Source organism: Meriones unguiculatus, chromosome 17 (assembly GCF_030254825.1).
Source record: "Meriones unguiculatus strain TT.TT164.6M chromosome 17, Bangor_MerUng_6.1, whole genome shotgun sequence".
Classification (NCBI taxonomy): domain Eukaryota; kingdom Metazoa; phylum Chordata; class Mammalia; order Rodentia; family Muridae; genus Meriones; species Meriones unguiculatus.
In genome coordinates this window covers 89991230-90011555 of record NC_083364.1, presented here as the reverse complement: position 1 = coordinate 90011555, position 20326 = coordinate 89991230, and the positions used below count along the sequence as shown (strand labels likewise).

The window sequence follows — 20326 nt, the reverse complement described above, 5'->3', positions numbered from 1 at the left end:
AACCAGCACTGGCGATTATGTGACTTCAGGGTATAATCCATAAAACAATTCAATTAAAAATCAATCAAGAGGAAAACATGAGCTTCCAATTGCCCACTCTGAGCCTTTGAGTTAATCCTAATATTACATATATGTAATAACTGAGCTATTATCCTTCCAAATTTAAATGATTAAGACTTATATTTCTATAGAGTATCTTTGAAATAAGAGATATACCTCCCAAATCCAGCCCTTCTTTTTTGTTCATGTTTTTTTTTTCTTTATTCCTGCATCATTTGTGCAGTGCTAGAATCTGGATAAGTGTCAGTCCATGGAACCAAAACTGTCCCTGAGGGCAAGTGACCCTCACAACATCTAGCAACATAATAGCTCAACTGTGTAATCCTTACCCATTCCACGCTGCTCTTGTTGCCCCTCACCAAGGTCAAATCTTGGGATGAGAGAGGTTTCCTTCATGGTTATCAGTTGCTCAGTGAAATGGAAATGAATGAAAATACAGAAAAAAATCAGAGGACATAGGTCTGAGGAGTGCAGTCCTACCTGCCAATGGGTTTGAGCCAGAAGCAAGAAGCTGGTGAATTTCACCCAATGTTGGCATTTAGTCCAGCAGAGCTGGAAGTGGCTGCACGCGGTCTTCATTCCCATTGCTTCTGCTCAGTTGTTGGGTTTCTACATTGCTCAATAGGCTTTACTATGCTTCATGTATGTATCTGGTATTTACGAACTGTTTCTGTTAACTGTCGCAGGTTTACACCCTACGAGTGGTATAACCCCCACCCATGCAACCCCGACTCAGACGTGGTGGAAAACAATTTCACTTTGCTAAATAGTTTCTGGTTTGGAGTTGGAGCTCTCATGCAGCAAGGTATACCGGTCACCCATTTTGTCACTTGCATCCCACAGTCTGCTGACAGGCTTTCGTGCTGGTAAACTCCACCATGAAGCTAGATGGTAGCCTGAAACACACAGGAGTATAAAATAGCAACAATGGACTTCCTAGCTACTCTCAAGACAAAGGCAGAAACAGATTCTAAATGAGACTCCTTTGATATGTATTTTGTAAAAAAGAAAACTTCTTTTAAACAATGAATAAATTTTCTTGCAAATAGTGAAAAATAAGTAAGCTATATTAGTTATTTTCTCATCGGTGTAACAATTTAATGGATAGAGGGTCTGAAGTGATTTAAAATTAAGAGCACAGTCCATCAGCTATGGAAGGCTTGGCAACAGGAGCTTGGGGCAACTATCACATTGTATCTTCGGTCAGGAAACAGAGCAATGAATATTGTGGTCCTCACTTTCTCTTTCTGTATTACTTCTTTCTCTTTGAGTTTACAAACTCAGCCTCTAGGACACTGCTGCTTCCACACATGCTCTTCCCTCCTCAGTCAAACCTTTCTGGAAACATCTTCATAGACATGTCAAGAAATGTGTCTTCTAGGTGACCCTTAAGTCTTGTCACACTAACAGTATAAGTTATCTGCCACAAAACCTTAGATTTCTGTCTAATAAATGAATTTCCATAGGTAGGCACATCAATCTTTTCCTTCTGAGCCATAACTTTACAAGCCAAAGGTTTAAATGGAATGGAATTTAAATCCTTTGAAGTTTGAATTCACTTGGATTCCTCCAATTGCTAACAGGAGCCAGAACTTCCACCTAATTGCCACTCTAGCAAACCCTACTGAGATTGAACTTAGCTGCCCAATAACATTTCACCATCTCCCTTAGCTGGTTACCATAGAAACAGTAAACTGTAGGGGTTGAAGAAATAAAACTGAAACCAAAGAAATGTAATATGCTTTACCTTTCTCTCTAATTTCAGAGATTTTTGTTTTTGTTGTGGAGGAGGGAGAAGTTGTTTTAACCTTTGGAACAAATCCATCTTGTTTGTGGATTTTCCTCAGCTTTGATTCCAGGCATATGGTCTACCAAATATTTCCAAGATTAATTTAAGAAAATCATAAGTCACAGATGCTGTTGTGTTCAGAATATCTTTCCATTTGACAATAAGCTGAAAATAAATTGGCAAAAGAAAAGCCAACTGGGATATACATTAAGCATGTTTGTGATTTGGAAGTCAACATAAAGTTTTTCACTAGGATGTTGTTATATTTGAAATGTTTACATTATTTGAATCCAACAGAGACCAAGACCGAGGAAAAGGAGAGAGATAGAGAAAATATAAATTTGTGTGTTGGTCTTTGTTATGGAAATGCCATGTAATTTAAGAAATGGACACATCTTTTTTGTAATTATGTATAGTTATTTGGGCACTGTTACATGGGTGTAGACACAAACAGATTTAGTACAAATCACTTGCCTGGATATAAAGTATAAGACAGATCTACAAATCCAGCAAGACACCCCATTAGAAGCTGTACCTTGCTTTCCCACTGCAATTAATTCTTTAGGGTACTTATCATGTGAGCAATTATTCTCAGAATAAAGGAGGGCTCCTCCTATCCCTACAACGTGCATTCTCCAGCAACAGAATAAGAACAAATGCACACAGGCTTCACTGAGCCCGCTGCAGGCCTCTGCGAGTATATGCCTGTTGTTACATGCATGTGTGCAGCTTTAAAACCTCACTCACATATTTCCCCATTTGGAGTTTACCAGCATCCACAGCAAACTGTGGGATGCGGTGTCTGTTAGTTACCACTACCTTGGATACATGACAGTCAGCCCCAGCCAGACTCTGCTTGTCTTGAAGTTGTTGACAAACATTTGTCAGGTGCAACAAGCATTTCCAAGTACAGTACTTATGACTATTAGTGCATCTGCCCTCGGTACATGGCGTTGGACCAGGTAGCTACCCCCTGTCTACTCTCCCCTGTGTGCAGAAGCCTGTCATTGTATTAAATTGGAAACCACTTTGTTGCATTTCTGTTTTAATGTGATGATCAGACTTTCTCTTTTCTACAGAGCCTGAGCAAAGTCTGGATCAGGATTGGCTGTCATGTCTGCCATAAAAGGCACTAAAGAGACGTCAGCAAGTATTGTCTCATCCTGAGTATTTCCAGCGGTGTTTGACTCTACACTATTACTGTTTTCATGACTTCATCTTCTAGGGCACTGAACATGTGCAAATCATCTCTTCTGGAGGGAGGCCATTTTGAAATACATCAAATAACATTAAGAATTAAGAAACTCAAAGAATTGTCTGAAAATTTTAAAACAATCAAAGGAACATTGAGAAATTTCATTAATACCATCTAATGAAAGTTTAAAATGAAATTTCATTAGGTTGCTACATTTTCCTCTAAATTTCTGAGAATTTCTTCTAAAGTTATAAATATGTATTCTAAAGTTAAAAAGATACAAATTTATGTTTGCATGTTAAATGGTTATTCATCCTTAAGTCCATATCTACTGCCATACAGTACATAATTACGTCTGTGTATAGATAAGTGGGAAGCTATCTTTTAATAAATGCAATAAAATAACATAAGGACGAACTGGTAGCAGAAAAATCTCTACCTATAAGGCAAGAAAAAAATTATCTTTAATGTGATATTTATCTCCCATAGCTATTTTATAAAATAAATGGTATTTTAATGGCAGCTAACTAAAAAATCTACAATAATATCACATTGCCACAAGGCTGATAGACCAATTAAGCACAAAGATATGAGGCAACCTTGGGCTTTAAGCCCACACACCCATAGGCATATAAATCCTATTAAAACCACAAGATCAAAACAACAGCAACGGATTATTCTGCTAAATCCTTAGAGGCAATTTAATGGAAACGGTTACAAATTCGTGTAATATTACACACTGAAATTCAAACAAACAAAAGAAGGGAATACAAACTACAGTGAAACCATCTATGTCATCAAAAGGAGCCAAGCGCACAGACATAAGAGTATTAAAAGAGCATTTCTGTATTCAAATCCCAGGTACTTTGCCGGCCTGCATCTGCTTATCCCAGGCATTGAGTTGGTTTTGGTTTCATGAGCAATGCATGCGTCTGCTTGTAGGTTAAACCTGAGCATATAAACTTACTCATTTGCAGACTAGTGTGCTCCAGTTTTTCTTTCCATCGCGCATCGTTAGCACTTACACGATTTCTCAACAACCACTTGGTGTAAAGGAAGCACCCTCAAAGCCCTGTACCCAATCCACTGCACCCAAACACTGTGGGTCTCTGGGACTGTCAGTGGGGGCTGTGCCCTCTCCCTTTTAACGCAAACTCTGCCCTGGCTTCAGGCCCGTGGAAGTAATGCTAAGCGTGTCACGAAGGGAGCTTCGGCAAATGAACTAGCTGAAATGCACTCATGAACCAAGTCCACTCAAGTGGTCTCAAGTGCACTTCTAGTTGCTTCAACTTGGCTGCTCCAGATACAGACATCCCCAGCTCACAGGTGACCCAGACGCTGTTCAGAGTGTTTGACCAATAGCACCTCTCCTTAGGAAAGAACTCTTTTCTTTGCAAACACATATTAAGTATCTCCACATTCCTTTCTAAAAGCAACAGTAACGTGAATGGTAGCTAAAATGACTATTTCAACCAGACACAACATTTCACCACCTGGGAAAATGGCCAGTTTTGAACTAATTCTTTATTTAAGGACAAAAAAAAAAAAAAATAAGCCTTTTGAAAAATCTGTTCTATTTCAGCTAAACAAAACTTTAAATTACAGAAAAAATACAGTCTTAAGAGTAACATGAAACAAAACAGGATTCACAAATAAACATGTCTGAATTTTGTTTTACATTATCTGAAAATTCCCAATTTGCTTTTTTTTTAAGTTGCATGTTTTAACGGGAATGATATGTAACCTTTTGCAAGTTCCTCACAATGTTTAAACTTAAATAAAAATAAGTTACCATTTTAAAGCTTTTCATTGTTATATAAAAACCTAGAGTCTCTTATTTCCCTCTAAATAATGCATGAGGCAGTAATAAGGTCAGAATTCTTAGGATAAACTCTTTACTTTAAGTAACTAAATACATTTTGACAGTCTATTTTTGGGGCTAAAATTTAGCATCTTAAGGCTGTCAACTCCAACTACATGTGTTGTAAGCAGAAATAATAAAGGCTTAAAGAAGGGGTCACTTGGATTTTTTTCCATTTCTAGACAATGCATTCATTTCATCTTCATACAAGACAGTCTTTAAAGAGTCTCTTCCACATAGCATAATAACCAGGGTAACTCTCCCTTTGCTTGCTGACTGAGTTTAACACGTTTGCTCTGATGATACTATCACAGGGTCAGAACTGATGCCCAAAGCTCTATCAACCAGAATAGTCGGTGGAATATGGTGGTTTTTCACCCTAATCATCATCTCATCCTACACTGCCAACCTCGCTGCCTTCTTGACAGTAGAGAGGATGGAATCCCCCATCGATTCCGCAGATGACCTGGCCAAACAAACCAAGATAGAGTATGGGGCAGTGAGAGATGGTTCAACAATGACCTTCTTCAAGGTAAGAACCCTGCAAAGCCTTCTTAGTGTCTGTCTCATGCTGGGATAGCAGTTGGGAAGATAAAAGTCTCTTCAACAGAGAAAAGATACTGGACAACCTTTCTAATGAAATGAATTTCTGATGCTTTAATCTTATTATAAAGACCTTCTTCTCTCACTTCTTCGATCTCTAATTTTTTTGTTTGTCCATTTACTTATTTGTTTTTGTTTTCTGAAACAGGGTTTCATATAGTGCAAGATGGCCTCAAACTCAGTGTGTAGCTGAACCCACCCTTGAAGCAATGATCCTAATTCCTTCACATGTCAAATATTAGAATTATAGTTACGGGCCTCCACACTCAGCCTGATTGTCAATTTAATGCACTCAGATCTACAGATTAGTATTTCCTTAACATTAAATCTTTTAAATTTATCCATGCATTATGTGTGTGATTGTACCCACACAGCAGGGCACGTGTGTGGCAGTCACAGGGTAATTTGTGGGGGTTGGTTTCCTCAGTCTTGTGGGTCTCAGAGACTGAGCTCAGATCATCAGTCTTAGCAGCAAGTACCCTTACCAAGCCCACCTCCCTGACCCCTCTCCGACCTTTATATTTGAATAGTGATACTTTCTGAATAAAACCTAATCATGCTTATACAAAATAAAATTTTAAATAATATTTTATTATTTAAAAAATTAGATATATTTTCTGCTCAGTACTTATCAGATAGAAGCATGTAACAAAAAACAAACAAAACAAACAAACAAAAAAACACCTTATGTTGTTCTTGGAACTAAGTTGTAGAATTAAAACCAAAAATATCCCAGGGAGCTAGCTGTGTCTGCAGCTCTCCAGGAGCAATAAATGCTTTATGATTCACCAAAGGAGAATAATGTTAAACTGGGTTGAGTTTTATGACCAAGTCCATTTCACTGTCCAGATCTTTTTAATTAGTGACTAAAAATAATGAAACTGAGTTTTGCCTTGCTTATGGCATAAGCCTTGGTACTTTTGTCAAATCTCAATTATTGTAACTCCCATAAAATGAATTGTAATAGACCCAATAGGTTTAGCAATTGTAAGGTGTTGCCCTTTGCTTTATGAATGAAAAAGACTATACAAGAGCTGAACCCCTTGTATAGTCACATGCCTGGTCCTTTCCAGCAAAGGGGCTGAAGCTTTCTATTAAGAAACACTGATGAACACAGAAACACAAGCTTAAACTACTCCAGCATCCCATCTCACCATAGAATGGCTGCTATGAAGAAAAGAGATGACAATAAATGTTGACAAAGGTATAGGGAAACAGGGAACCTTATTCATTCCTGTTGAGAGCATAATGCAGCATAGTCATTATAGAAATCAGTACAGAGGGGTTGCAAGAATTAAACCCAGAAGAACCCTATGCTCCACTGTACCACTCATGGGTGTATATACCCAAAGGTTTCTATGTCTTACTACAGACATGCCTGCACATCTGCATTCACGATAGCTCTATTCACAATAGCAAAGAATTGGAACAGCCTGGATATCCATCAACAGATGAACGCATTGTGAAATGTGAAGCAGATATGCCAGGAAATTTCACTCAGCTGTAAAGAAAAATGACACCATGATATTCATGGGACAGTGGATAGAACTGGAAAGGAAACAGATTATGGAAGATGAACGTAGAATATCAGCTGTCATAGGTGTCCCCAGCTCAGAATGTCTGTATGCATATAAAAGTCAGTCTGTTGAACTAGAAAGGAGACTACAGAATAGAGGGAGGTGCCAAAGTGGAGGAAGGCACCAGGACACAGTGACATGAAAACTGAAGGAGTCTAAGAGGAAAGAGGGGTCAGGGAGATGGGCAAGAAGAGGGTAATAGAACCAACAAAACTTATGTTTAATTACAGGATGAAACCTAATACTTAACTAATTTTCTTTTTAAAATTAATATATATGTATATTACTGCTGTAGAGAAATGGGTTTATGAGTGAAGAGAAAACAACATTTGAAACCAGAACAAACCCTAAAAGCACCTTGCAAAATTCACCCTCAGATTCCTAGAAATGTTAGCCTGGGGCTGAATGGAAGTGTGAAGTTTACTAATGTAGAAACAAAAATTACCAGGAGAGGGAGGACAGTTGGGCACTTCCATGTATAGCACTATCTCTTCACTCCCTAAATGAAGAATTTTAGCAATAATTGCAGAACCTGATATTGAGTAAGGATACCTAGAGATTCCTTTATTAGCAGACTAATTTGTAAGAACAATATATACTTTTCTTGTATGTTAAGAAAAATGCTTTTAAACAATATTTTCATATTAAGGACAAAGTTACTAATTGACTAAGTGTATATGTTACAGAGACTATGTCTTCCTTGGAGGGAGATATTTTAAGAATAATAATTATATAGGAATACAAGATTCTCCAAGTTTCTAAAAAGTTTGGTATTTTTCTAAAATCAGTACTGCGAAGAGATACAAGTTTATCAAAGTTAACTTTGATATTGTTCTTGTCAAAAACAAGGGAAATCACTGGCCAGGCCCATGAGACAGAGGAAAAAAGATCAAACTAAAAATGTGAATCTGAAAAACTAATGAAAATTATTTATGTTGCTCATCATTATCAAGGAATCTGGATATATGGATACGGGCTACCCTGATATCCCATCTCACCATAGTCACAATGGTTGCCACCAGGAAAGAACACGGATGACAATAAATGAGTAGAGGCAATTACATGAACTTTTAGATGCGCATGCCAACAGCGCTGGAGGGCTGCCCTGTGAACAGTAGACCTGACCTAACTTTGCTGAAGTTAGGTCAACTTCAGAGAGTTCTAGGAAGTTTGCTCCTCAAGCGTGGAGACCTAGTATTTTGTTTTACTATTGCATATTCAGAATGTAATCTAGTGACTAGTATATAGTAGGTACTCAATAACATGATCATAAAACAAACTAGTGACTGGTACATAGTAGGTCCATAGAAAACATGTTCATGGTAAACGAGTAAACATGCAAACATATTCTCCAAAACATATGAAAGACAGACACACAAATAGACACACACGTACACATGCATGCACACACATGCCAAGAGAGAAGAGGTGCCTAGAAATACAGTCCCTGATTCCCAAGTTTCTTGCTTTGTGTGTCTGCCTGTGGCCCGGGAACTCTATTTATCAAGACAGGATTTCTTTGCAAAAACAAAACAGGACTGAATCTGATTTTGTTTTCTCCTTGGAGGAAGCAGGCTGTCAGAAAGCATCAGAGGGTGAAGATTCAAGAGTTTGTAATATAGATTGTTCTACAAGAGAAAGAAACATGCCAGCCTTTTAGCTGTTGGGATAATTTCAACCAGAGTTCAGTCACTGAGTGACAATTGTTACAAGTACAGGCCTCAGTCATGCCAATGTCACCCTTGTTGTGCCTTGCAGCAATGAAAATAAATTTATGGTTGTTGGTCATCACAGCTTGAGGAAATCTATTAAAGGGTCGCAGCATTAAGAAGGCTGAGGACCACTGCCTTAAGTAAAAGCAAGAACCTTTCCTCAGTGGTTGGATTTTTGTGTGACTTAGCACATTCTGCCTGGTGGTTGAAGAAGAAACAGAGAGGTCACCCAATCATGAAAAAGACATTTTCACATCGTATAGCAGGATGGTGAATGTCTTTCTCCCAGAACATCTTTGTGTAGCATCCCAGCAGAACTTACTTGTCCCTTCATTTGTAAGGAGGTTCAAATCATTCCAGAACTAAAGAACTGACGGGCCATGGCTATTACCAAAATCTACAACCAAACAAAACATACTGATCCCTAAAATTTACTCTAAAGGCTATAAGCAAGTTTTTTTTAATAGTTTACATTTAGAAAGAGAGAGAGAGAGAAAGAGAGAGAGAGAGAGAGTACATGTATGCATGTTATAGAACAAGTGTAGGTGAGAGGACAACCTACAGGGTTTGGTTCTTTCCTTCTATCATGTGGATGCCAGGGATGGAACTCAGATGGTCGGGGTTGGTGCCCAGTACCTTTACAGTCTGAGCAAGCTGATTCTCTGACTAAGAAGATTCTGTTTCTACAACAGCAATTTAAAATAAAACAACTTACAACAATTTAATAACAAAAGCCCTCCACGTGATGTGGCTGCCAAGTGCTGTTCCCAAGGGATGTTTTCACTAATGTGTGGTCTCCAAACGGTGGCTGCAATTTGCTTACAAACATTTAAGTCCGAACTCATTGACATTTTCTTCTAGACTTTGTCATGTTTACAAACAGCATGATACCTTAGATTCCAGAACACCTGTATTCAAGTCTCAAGTTATTTTTTTTTTAATCAACAAGTTTGTGTTTCTAACATAGCCCAAGTGAGATTCCCTTTTTGATTATCTGGATTTGGGTAAAGTGTGGATTAGCTGTCCTTTTTAAATTGTATATTTTAAGATGTGTGTGTGTGTGTGTGTGTGTGTGTGCATGCGCATGTGTGCACTCATGTGTATACTCACGAGTGCAAGTACCCATAGGAGCAAAAAGAGGACATAAGCTCCTCTGGAACTACTTGCAGGCAGTTGTGGGTTGCCCAGTGTGAGTGCTGGGTACTGAACTTAGGTTCTCTGGATAAGTAATGAGTCTCCTAACTTCAGAGTCATCTTTTCAGCTTCTCAGATGACATTTTAAACAACTGGGTCATGGAGACTCCTGTCTGAGATTTGAACTGCTTCTCTACTTTTTTTCATTGACTCATTTGCATGTGGAAATACATTGGTCATCAAAGACTATTCATATGAGAGAAAAGACAGACACAGAGACAAAGAGACAGAGAGATGGACAAAGAGAGACATTGAAACACAGCTTTCATCACACAAGGTTTCAAAAAACTTTAATCAGGCATCTTGAAATTCTAATAGACACTTACCATAAAGAAAATAACTGTACTTTTTGGCCAAGGTAGAGAACTAATGGTATTCATTATACTCTATACTTTCACAAGTTCATGAGCACTCTGAGTCTTAAAATTGTAATCACCATGGATAATATAATAGTCTATTTGATCCAATGTGACATTCATCACAAGGACAATTAACAAGCTATGAAGAGGAAAAGGCCAAGAACTTCACCAGCCAAGCTGGTACTGTTGAATTTGTTTAGGAAATTAGGTATCAGGGGACTTCTGGGTTCCCCTTATCAAGACTTTTATTATTTATGAACAGGAGTTTATAAGTCATAAAATTTATAATTCAGTAATTCAACAGACTTCAGCAGAAATCTTCAACAAACTTTTTTATTAGTATTTGGGATGAAATGTAGCTGGTTAACATCCCAGTGTTAACTATCATGCTGCTTTCCCTCTGTTCTACTAGTAGAGTCGGCTTATTCCTTCTAATCGCTGCAAGACTCTGAACAGGTCAGGCTCTTGATGTTCTTCTGACTTCCTGGGGCCATCACCAACGTTACAGGAGGCAGGATCAAAGAGCAGTCATCCACAGGTTAATGTCTGTGAACACAGTTTGGCTATAACTTCCCTAAACCCACCTGAACTGTTTCTGTACTTTCTACCAAAAAGAACCACTAGCCATGACATCCAGTTACCAACTTTCCTTCCAGAAATAGTGTACTAAGACATTATTGTTGTTTTACTGTCTCTCTTAAAAACTAGAAAAGATATTCATGCACAAAGCTGGGTGTTTATCCTTGTTGTAATTCTATTAATTGCCTTATTAAATAAAGGAATAGACCTAACTTTGGTGTCACGGTGCCAATGTAGTAAACCACATTTTCCACAAAATACTCTTCACACAAATGTTTAAAGAGGCATGTGAGGCCAGGAGGGTATTGGTTTTAACACATTTGACACATAATGAATGCCATAGGTCATTGCAGAAAATTTGATCATATCAAATTTTATTTATATTAGGATATAAATTAAAACCTCTTTTGCTTCTGAAGTCATATACCTGGATTCAAATTCTGAGTCTGTCTAATTAGCTATGTAGAACTTGACAAGTTACTTCAATTCTCTGTACCTTAACTTCTGTGCTTGTAAATCAAAGCTAACATCTAAACCATGAGATCATTTTCAGGGGCATATGACTTAATGGAGATAGTGTGCTTACCCAGTTCCTTAGCAAACAGGAAGCAATTTAAAAGCCATCACCATTATCATCAATTTTTAGCTCTAAAAGTCCTTTCTGTTTCATTCTCTGCAGACTTAGAAATTACTCTGCTCTGGCCTTTGTTCAGCATCTTTGCTCAGTAATCTCTAGATTGTGTGCATTCTGTTAAATCCCACAACTGTACCAGGCCCCCAGATCTGAAAAAACATCCAGTGGCCTTGCCAGACAGAAAGCCCTATTTGTGGAAGCCTTTCCTGAGCACATTCATTGCATTTGCAGAAGAACACTTCCCACAGAGTTGGTGAGCAGCAAGCTGAGAGGCTGCCCTTAGAATTCAGCAAAGCAGGTCAATTTAACCCAACTTGGTATCTTTTCCAGAGTCTCCAAAATGTCAGGACCAAGGCTAGAGGGGCTGGCATGGTAGAAGGGGGAGGTTTAAAACCTTCTACAAACTTGGAGATGTCAATTACAATAGACATACGTGCCATGAACAACCTATTAAATACAGGACAGCTCACACTGCACAGACAGGAGGTGAGGTGAACATAAGAACTCCTGTGGGTCAAATTGCCATGAAATAGTCGTGTAAAAAGTACTTCTTAGTAGAATCTTGCCTTGTAACAAATCGCTGTCCTACCGGACTCAAGCCAGGGGATTAGAGAGATTAGATCTACATTCTGTCTAAAATGACTTGGATAAAATAGGTTTTAAAAAAATCATCACAGACTTGTCATTTCTGGCTTTCATGGTCTGGGGACTTTGGACCAGCTCTGAGAATTAGGAGATGTACCGTCTATATTCTCTGCATCAACTGGTTAGTGCCTTCAGCAAGCCAAAAGCATCAGCACCTGTGGAACTGAAGCTATGACAGGGAGACAGAACTCAAGCAAAACCACCAGGAAAACAAAAAGGAGGAAAATTTCTCAAATTTTTCTGCATAGGAAGACATTGTTTCTATGAGATCTTCTTATTTGAAAATGAAAGTTCCTTTACTACCAGTGTCAGAAGATAAAATTATATTTGGTTGGAAAGAAATACCTATTTTTCTTTCCTTAAAGAAATATCTATTTAATATCTACTTAAGTTCCATTTAAGTTAACCTCTTTAAAAAAGTCTGCTATGTTGCTTACAATGTAGCAATCTATAACTGTAGACAGGAGAAAAACATGAAACATATTTGAGCAAAGATGTTTAAGTCTCAATGGGGGAATTCCCTGAAGGGAACCAATTGCAAAGCTACAGAGAGTCTTCAGATGTCATAACCTCTATTGATTCAAGGTTAAGAGTGTGATCTAACACAATGGTCATATCTGGAAAGGCATGGAAGATGTCTTCGAACAGTCTTGCTTCAAATGATTATTGTTAAATTAAGTCATGTTTTAACATGGTGTGAGACATCATTTAATGAAATTTCATTATAGGAAGTGATCTAGTTCTCTTTTACACATGTGTTCTCTCCATGTCAGCTTTATAAGCTTGGGTTCTTAATTGTCAGTATCCTTTGTTGATATTTAAGGACTTTTTTTAAGATTAGGATTTCTCAATGGTCTGTTGGAAAGGCTTAATATAGAATTATTTTAATCACTGATATGCTCTATACGGCACGTACCCACATTTATAAGGTCACTTCTGACACAATGCCAAAGAGAAAAGTCTCAGTAACTTATTCCTAATGTGTATGTGTGTAGGCTTATGAAAATAAGCAAAAGGAAACGTGTAAACACAGAACTACACATAAGGCCTACAAATACTCTGGCCTGAAGCAGTATCTCACAGGTATTGATTCTACTGAATAATAGGATCATATATTTTCCCTGTAGACGCTCTATAACTTGGTTGGGGGAAATGCTGTGATAAACAATGCTTATCTCAATAGAAATGAAACATTGGAAAGATGTTTCTATAAAACGGAGGTCCTATCACTCTTAAAAGCACACTATACTGCAGATCTCCGTCCATCCTTACATCCTGCCATAAAAACTCAGTAGCTGAAAACAGAGCAATAGAGAAAACAAAATGCTATGAAGGGCAAGAAAAAGCACAAACAATACCCACGTTACCTTCCAAATTCCAACTGCTACACATCTTGAAAGACTGACTTTTTTTTCTAAATGAATAGGATCTGTTGAACATCATTATATACTCTCCATATGTGATATACTTAAGTGCAAGAGCTACAGCACCCTTTGTGCTACAGAGAGCTGCTTACAAACCCTTAAGCAATTTCCTTAGACGCCAAGTTAGTTCTGCTGAAATCGTTACCTGGGTCTGAGTTTAATGAGCTTTGTATTGAAATAAATAATTAATCTTCTGGTTAAGAACCTGGCACTGGAAGGAGAACCTAGCTTTCACTTTTTACTGTGTTGTTCTATCTCCACATCTGTAAAGCAGAATCCTAATAGCACCTCTCTTATGTAATGAAAGAGTTCAGGCAATATGCTCAGAGCAGGGCATCTTCCACAGTAAACATTGTCTGTGCTCATTGGTTTGTAACTACCCACATGAGCCCCTGAGAGTGCTCAGCCTGCATGAGTTATTAGGTGGAAAGTAAGAAATAAGTAATCATCAACATTGTTACTCTGCAACAATCATCAACATTGTTACAGTAACTCTGCCTTCCAACAGATGACTGACAAGGAATGCTTAGTATCTGTTAACTGGGTCTATAAGCATGAAGACAGATAGGTAATCAGGTTAAACCAGCCCAAGGGATTCATCTAAGCCTAACATTCATCTAACATTCAGGATCTGAATGTTCCATTTGGATTTTGACATATTTAGTGAAGTAAGAGGCAATCACTGCTCCCACGGTTTAATATTCTGAATATTATCTCGAGTGATTTAGGAGACTGACTCAGGCTAGAGCATGTCTGGAAGAGTAGGGCTGTCATTCAAACACTTGGTTTAGTCTTTTAATATTTACAATAATTTTTGGTAAAGCATACTCATAATTTTAATCAGTATTAAGATTTTCATCTTGAAACCAAATAAAATTATCTGTTTAAAAGCATTCACCAAATTTGCTCTGGAAAGGCTGTTGTAGGGCCTCACCAAAAAATAGACCTCACCAAGCACAGCATTACAGGAGAGAGGAGTGGAGAGTAAGCCAGAAAGATACCTTCAGATAAGTGGCTCATTTACCTCCCAACCGTGACCTCTGTGTCACTTCTCCCAGGATCTGTTATATGAAGGGCCTGATCTAGAGAGCAAAGCAATGGGCTTGAAGAACCCCTGAGTGAAACTTCCCAGCACAACTTTTTATTAGTAGATATCCAGTGATAGAAAAGCCACTATCTCCAAGTGGCTGCATGACTTGAAGTCCTTCTCATGCTGTCCGCTTACTATGGATAAAATGGCATTTTCTTTTATTGTCCCTTGCTTCTACAAAGCAAAATTCCACTTTTCTAAACCACAACATTCAGTTTAACAAATTTAAAGTACTGAAAAATATAAATTTCCTGTGAAATGTTTACACAGAAGCTGATGTCTATGCTGTATCAACATAAAACAAAAGGCCTATGGAGGATGCCAGTCCTTTAGTAAGTGCTATGTTTTCACATGTAGATCAAATAATATTAAAGTCGTTGTCAAAACAATTTTGGTAATGTAGACATCTACCTTACCCAAGTCATCATAAGTCAGGAGAAGGAACACTGAATGAAATATTGGGACTCCTGATTCTGATGTTAACCTTCACTGTCTTTGTCTGAGGCCTCCAAATAATCTGCACCAAAATTTCCTCATCTATAAAAGTAATAGTTTAATTGAACCTATCTATAGAGGCTCTGATAATTTTAAAATTTCATGTTTCAAGGAAAATTATTTCTCCCTAAGGTAATTTCAGACAAAGGAATAATTTTTCCAGCCATACATTTACTGCAAAAAAGACAGTGAACTCCCTGGTTTGGTATTAGTAGTTCTTCTCTTCATTAAGAATTTAGAAGTATCAGACTCTATAAGGCTGAAACCATCAGCAAATGAAGCATCAGCCTTGACACCCAGCACACACTTTTGTTGTGGAGACATTAGCTCAAATTTGCAGATCCCCTGGGGCTGTGGACTAAAGTTCTGGGCTTCATCATGACAGAATGGGTCCTATGTATGTATGTCACCACATACAAGGTAAGTGTATTGACTTCTCATGGGACTCTCCAAATGTCTAACAGTCCAAATTAAGCCCCCACCCATCCCTAACACATGAGGCTTATTCTGTTAACCCAGGTCTTAAATGGACATAGGAGTCAAGTGAGTTCCCAGAACACTTGAACGTGAACAAGGCACTAAAGCTGACTCCATAGGTACTTCATTCCATGTCTGCAGCCCCTACTCCTGTTTTAAGCTTCTCTGCACCCCTAATGTGATATACCCTGGCCTTGTCAGAGTCTGCATGTGGCTGAACCAGGTTTAGCTTGAAAACATCAGTAATCCCCATGATGACATTGATCTTTGAAATAAATGGAAGGGTGTACTGATGCAAATGAAGACAAATTCAGAGGAAAAACTTGAAACATTATGGAAATTACAGAGTAAAAATGTAAAATGCCTAATCATAGATCACTTTTCAAAAGAATGGAAATCCATATGTAAGCAATATGGAAATGCAGGCAGTATGTTTTAACAAAGAAAAGAAGATAATGAGGTAATTGTGGCTATGTATAGATGCACATATAATATATCATATATATAGATATATATAGATAGATATATATATCCTATTATTGATTCTCCCAAAAAGGGGAATAAAATACATGATAATCATAGAACATTTTAAAATGAAATATGCAGCCCTTGTTATCTAGAATATGATTGCAATGAGAAATTATATACATAAGAAGTAGGGATAGTCTTCTGGTTTGAATATTAAGTAGAAAGGAGCATTTACAGCCCTTATTTGTAGAGAATTTAGCTATGAATGCACTTCTTTGACAAATAAAGCAGAAAATGCAAGTAGCATATCCCAGGCTGTCTTTAGCCCAGTAGCTCTGGCCAGACACTGGAGCTTCTATAGCTGGAAACAATAAAACAACCACTGTCCAGGGATTGAAGGGAAGTAGAGTAAATGAGCAGAGTCCTGGGAGGGAGAGCACTTCAGCTTGCCTCAGTGGACTGTGAAGTACCGCGGTCAAATGTTAACATTTCAGTCCACAAGTACTGTCACTGGTGCTCATGTTCTTTCTTCCCCAATCAAAACCAAGAAGAGGACCTTGAGCCAAGACTTCCATCTGTCAATGTCTCCTTTTCTGTCATTGTGATCTAAGCATCTCCCGGTTCTCTTCTTTAGTGAATTATGCTCTTCTCAGCTACCTGTATGACTAATGTCCCAACATCATCTATCCGGTTTCTGACCTAAAGGAAAAAGTTTCTCCTTTACTATTTGACACATTAGAATGGTGAACAGGCTCAGGCCCTATTTTTTTTTTCAGCGCTTTCTGCTGGTGGGTGTACTTTTTTTCTCTCTCTGCAGAAATCAAAGATATCCACCTATGAGAAAATGTGGGCTTTTATGAGCAGTAGACAGCAAAGCGCACTGGTTAAAAACAGCGATGAGGGGATCCAAAGGGTGCTCACCACTGACTACGCCCTGCTGATGGAGTCCACCAGCATTGAGTACGTGACGCAGAGGAACTGCAACCTCACCCAGATTGGGGGCCTCATAGACTCCAAAGGTTATGGAGTGGGAACGCCTATCGGTAAGAGGGACAAGGCACGAACCAAGGCTGAGTTGGGTGATGTTGATTACAAGTATTCAGCATGTTGAGAAGTGCAAAGTCTTTAGCAGACTAGCAAGGAACAGAAACATCCACTTAAAACAAATATGAGGCATGGTTTAAGTTGAGGAATCTCAGATGCTTAATCTGATGAAGTTTCAACTACTATTTATCTTATATCTTAGCACACTGTACGAGTTTAAAATTTGTATACATTTTATTTTTACCACCAATATTTTATAAAACATATTTTCCTACTTAGTCCTCAAAGATTATTTTCTTGATATCTTATGTGCCTGGTTTTTATACCTTCAGTTATATTAGAATATAAGGAAATCAATTATACATATAGATGAAAATTAATTCTGCATGTAGAGAGCTATTGCTCCATCTCTACAAATGAGGGGGCAATGCCATATCTTTCCAAAGATAAGGGTTGAAATTGAAATTCAAACTTTTCTCAAAAAATAAACTGGAGTCAAACAATAACCGTCTAACACCTCCAGACATTTCCATTTGTTCAATTCAATAGCACAGTGCTTCCTCGCTGTCCCATTGCCTGAAAGGACTAAACACCCATATGCTATCCTCTTCTAGGCCAGTAACAGGAATAAACAGCAGACGTGTCTAAGTGCAGGGAACAATTACTAATCTCTCTGCATGGAAAGCTCCTTCCTATCGTATCACTGTATAGAAAACTATACTTACAAAGTCTGTCATAGAGCCAGCCTGTTCTTCCCAAGTGAAGCTTTGCTGATCCAAAGGAAAGGAATAAGGCCATCTAGACCTGTGGGCTAATCCCATTTACTGATCCAGATAACTAAGAGCCCAAGGTAAACTTGATTTATTTGTCTGCAGTTTCTTATCGTGCACGACAAGGAATATGCGGCGTGACAGTCAATAGCAGGCGAGGGCCATGCACTCAGAGAAGCCTTGTGGGTCAAGCTGGTTTGCCTTGCTTGAGTGGTACCAGTGATGCTGCCAGCTGTGAACTGTCAGAGAGCATGACTTGTCTAAAGGGGGCCCTTCCCATCAGTAAGCTGTAGAGCCAGAGGACTTCAATAACAAGTATGGCCAGATGTTTCATTTCCCCAACAAAAAACAAAGTCATAACAGGTGAAATAAATTTCCAAATATTAATAATTTGACAGCTATTTAACTATTTTAAAATCTACATTCAATCCCATATTTAATAAGACTCACCATATCAATACTAATTAATCAAATAAAGACCTTCAATTGCATAACCAGTTTGGCTCCCCACTATTTACTTGTTAGAGATATTAACATATCCAATAAGAAACTAACTTTATTATCATTGTTGTCCTCTGAATCTTTAGAAGAACAGTTACACTAGGGACACTGTAACTATCTTCTTGCCCCTCTGTTAGCGCTTGTTTAAGAACAGTTTACTGGGTATACTTGAGTATACTCAGAATAGGTTACTTGAGTGTACTTCAAGAGAACCAGCCTAGATGGTAGGCAGTATACAGTCATAAGGCAATGGGCTGGAGGTCTCCCTTTCAGAAATAGACTTTTGCGGTTAGGCTGAGCTTCTCATGTACAGTTTTTTTTTTGTTTTGTTTTGTTTTGTTTTGTTTTCTCCATTCAAAGGAAAAGTACCCAGTGCACACAACTCTGGGAAGTTACTAGGAGCCACCGTGTATCTAATCTCATCCCTGCCATTCAAACAAGAATAATGCTGGTTAAAGGGTCAGGTCACAGGCTGCAGTACTGAGGGCTAAGGTACAGCATTGCATAAACAAGCTGGGATTCCTAAACCATGCTTGTGGAGGTCTGTAATAGGAGACTGGCTCCATTTTCTGGTCTCTTTCTTTTCTGAGTTCTTAAAAGTCAACTTAATAAAAATATAAATTACATCATCTCTCTCTCTCTCTTTTCTTCCTACTCTTCCATTGTCTGCCTCTCCTCAAATTCACCACCTCTTCTTTAATCATTGCTGTTATATATACATAAATATCAGTAAACATAAAAATAGCCAATTGAGTACTTTTAGTAAGACCTGCATGTGTGATTCCAGTGATGATCGCTACTGGATTTCAAAGAGGAGCTCATCCCTGGGGAAAACTAATCCTCCCTCTCAGAGAAATTGTTAGCTTGCAGCTTTTAATATAGAGGGAGATCCAGGAGACTTCCCCCATCTACACCCGAATGTCACACTGGTGTTGGAATTGTTACAGTCTTGTTCCGGCAGCCATTTTGAGATCTCAAAGGTGCAGCTTCCTTATCCCAGACGGATGGCACAAACTTACAGCAGAAACTCTAGTCCTCTGGCTCTTACAATCTTTACTCTCCTCTTCCACAATGTTTCCTGAGACTTGTGTACAGAAGTTGTATTGTAGATGTATCAATTAGTGCTGGGCGCATACCATGGTCATTTCAGTAATTTGTTCTCTGTGTTTTGACTAGCTTATTGCTTATGGCCCTCCACATTCTCCCCCAGAAGACCAACTATCTGTCCTTGGTAGATTTGTTAGCTGTCTCTTCTGTAGTTGCTTTGAGTTAATTAGGGACAAATTAGTGGTCTGACCTATCATCCATTATCCTGGCTGACATTTCAGGGGAAGCCACGGCAAAACAAACAAAGCCTACTTAAATGTGGTTTGGGTAGAAGGTCCTTGTTGGTCCAAAGATCTTATAGGAAGCAGATCTTTGGCTAGCAGGGGCTTAAAATCCTGCAGAAGCAGCCTCAGAAGGTGAAACTGTTCAACTCCAGAAAACACAAACTTGATGAGCAGGTTAAAATTCGGGGACTAAACGGAAAATGTAAGCATATGGCTACAAGTGATCCCAGAAAGGGACACACACACACACACACACACACAGACCTGCCAATGGTTTTGAAACCCCATAGTCAAGCCTTCCTTGAGACGGTTGTTCTTGAAAATCACTGTCATGTTGGATACTGCTTATACTTTGCTGAGCTTGCCTGCATATGTTACATGAAAACAGCCTCTACCTTCACACACAATACAGGTTCCATCTTAAACAGTAATCAGAAAATCAAGGGCTCAGCACAACTGTTGTAAGTGAAAATAAGTTTTGCAATATTATTTTAAAAACCTTGGGCTAATTTAGTAAT

At 38.4% G+C, this 20326-nt stretch overlaps 1 protein-coding gene across 8 annotated transcripts in view; it reads left to right on the top strand.

The window, feature by feature from the left end:
- Grik1 (glutamate ionotropic receptor kainate type subunit 1) overlaps window positions 1-20326 on the top strand; it is a 385942-nt gene that overhangs the window by 343935 nt on the left and 21681 nt on the right. For all 8 annotated transcript variants that reach the window (XM_060370694.1, XM_060370693.1, XM_060370696.1 and 5 more), the window contains 3 exons: window positions 747-865; window positions 5220-5437; window positions 16980-17205. In XM_060370694.1, coding sequence (XP_060226677.1) covers window positions 747-865; window positions 5220-5437; window positions 16980-17205 — 563 coding nt within the window. The remainder of the gene's footprint in view (window positions 1-746; window positions 866-5219; window positions 5438-16979; window positions 17206-20326) is intronic.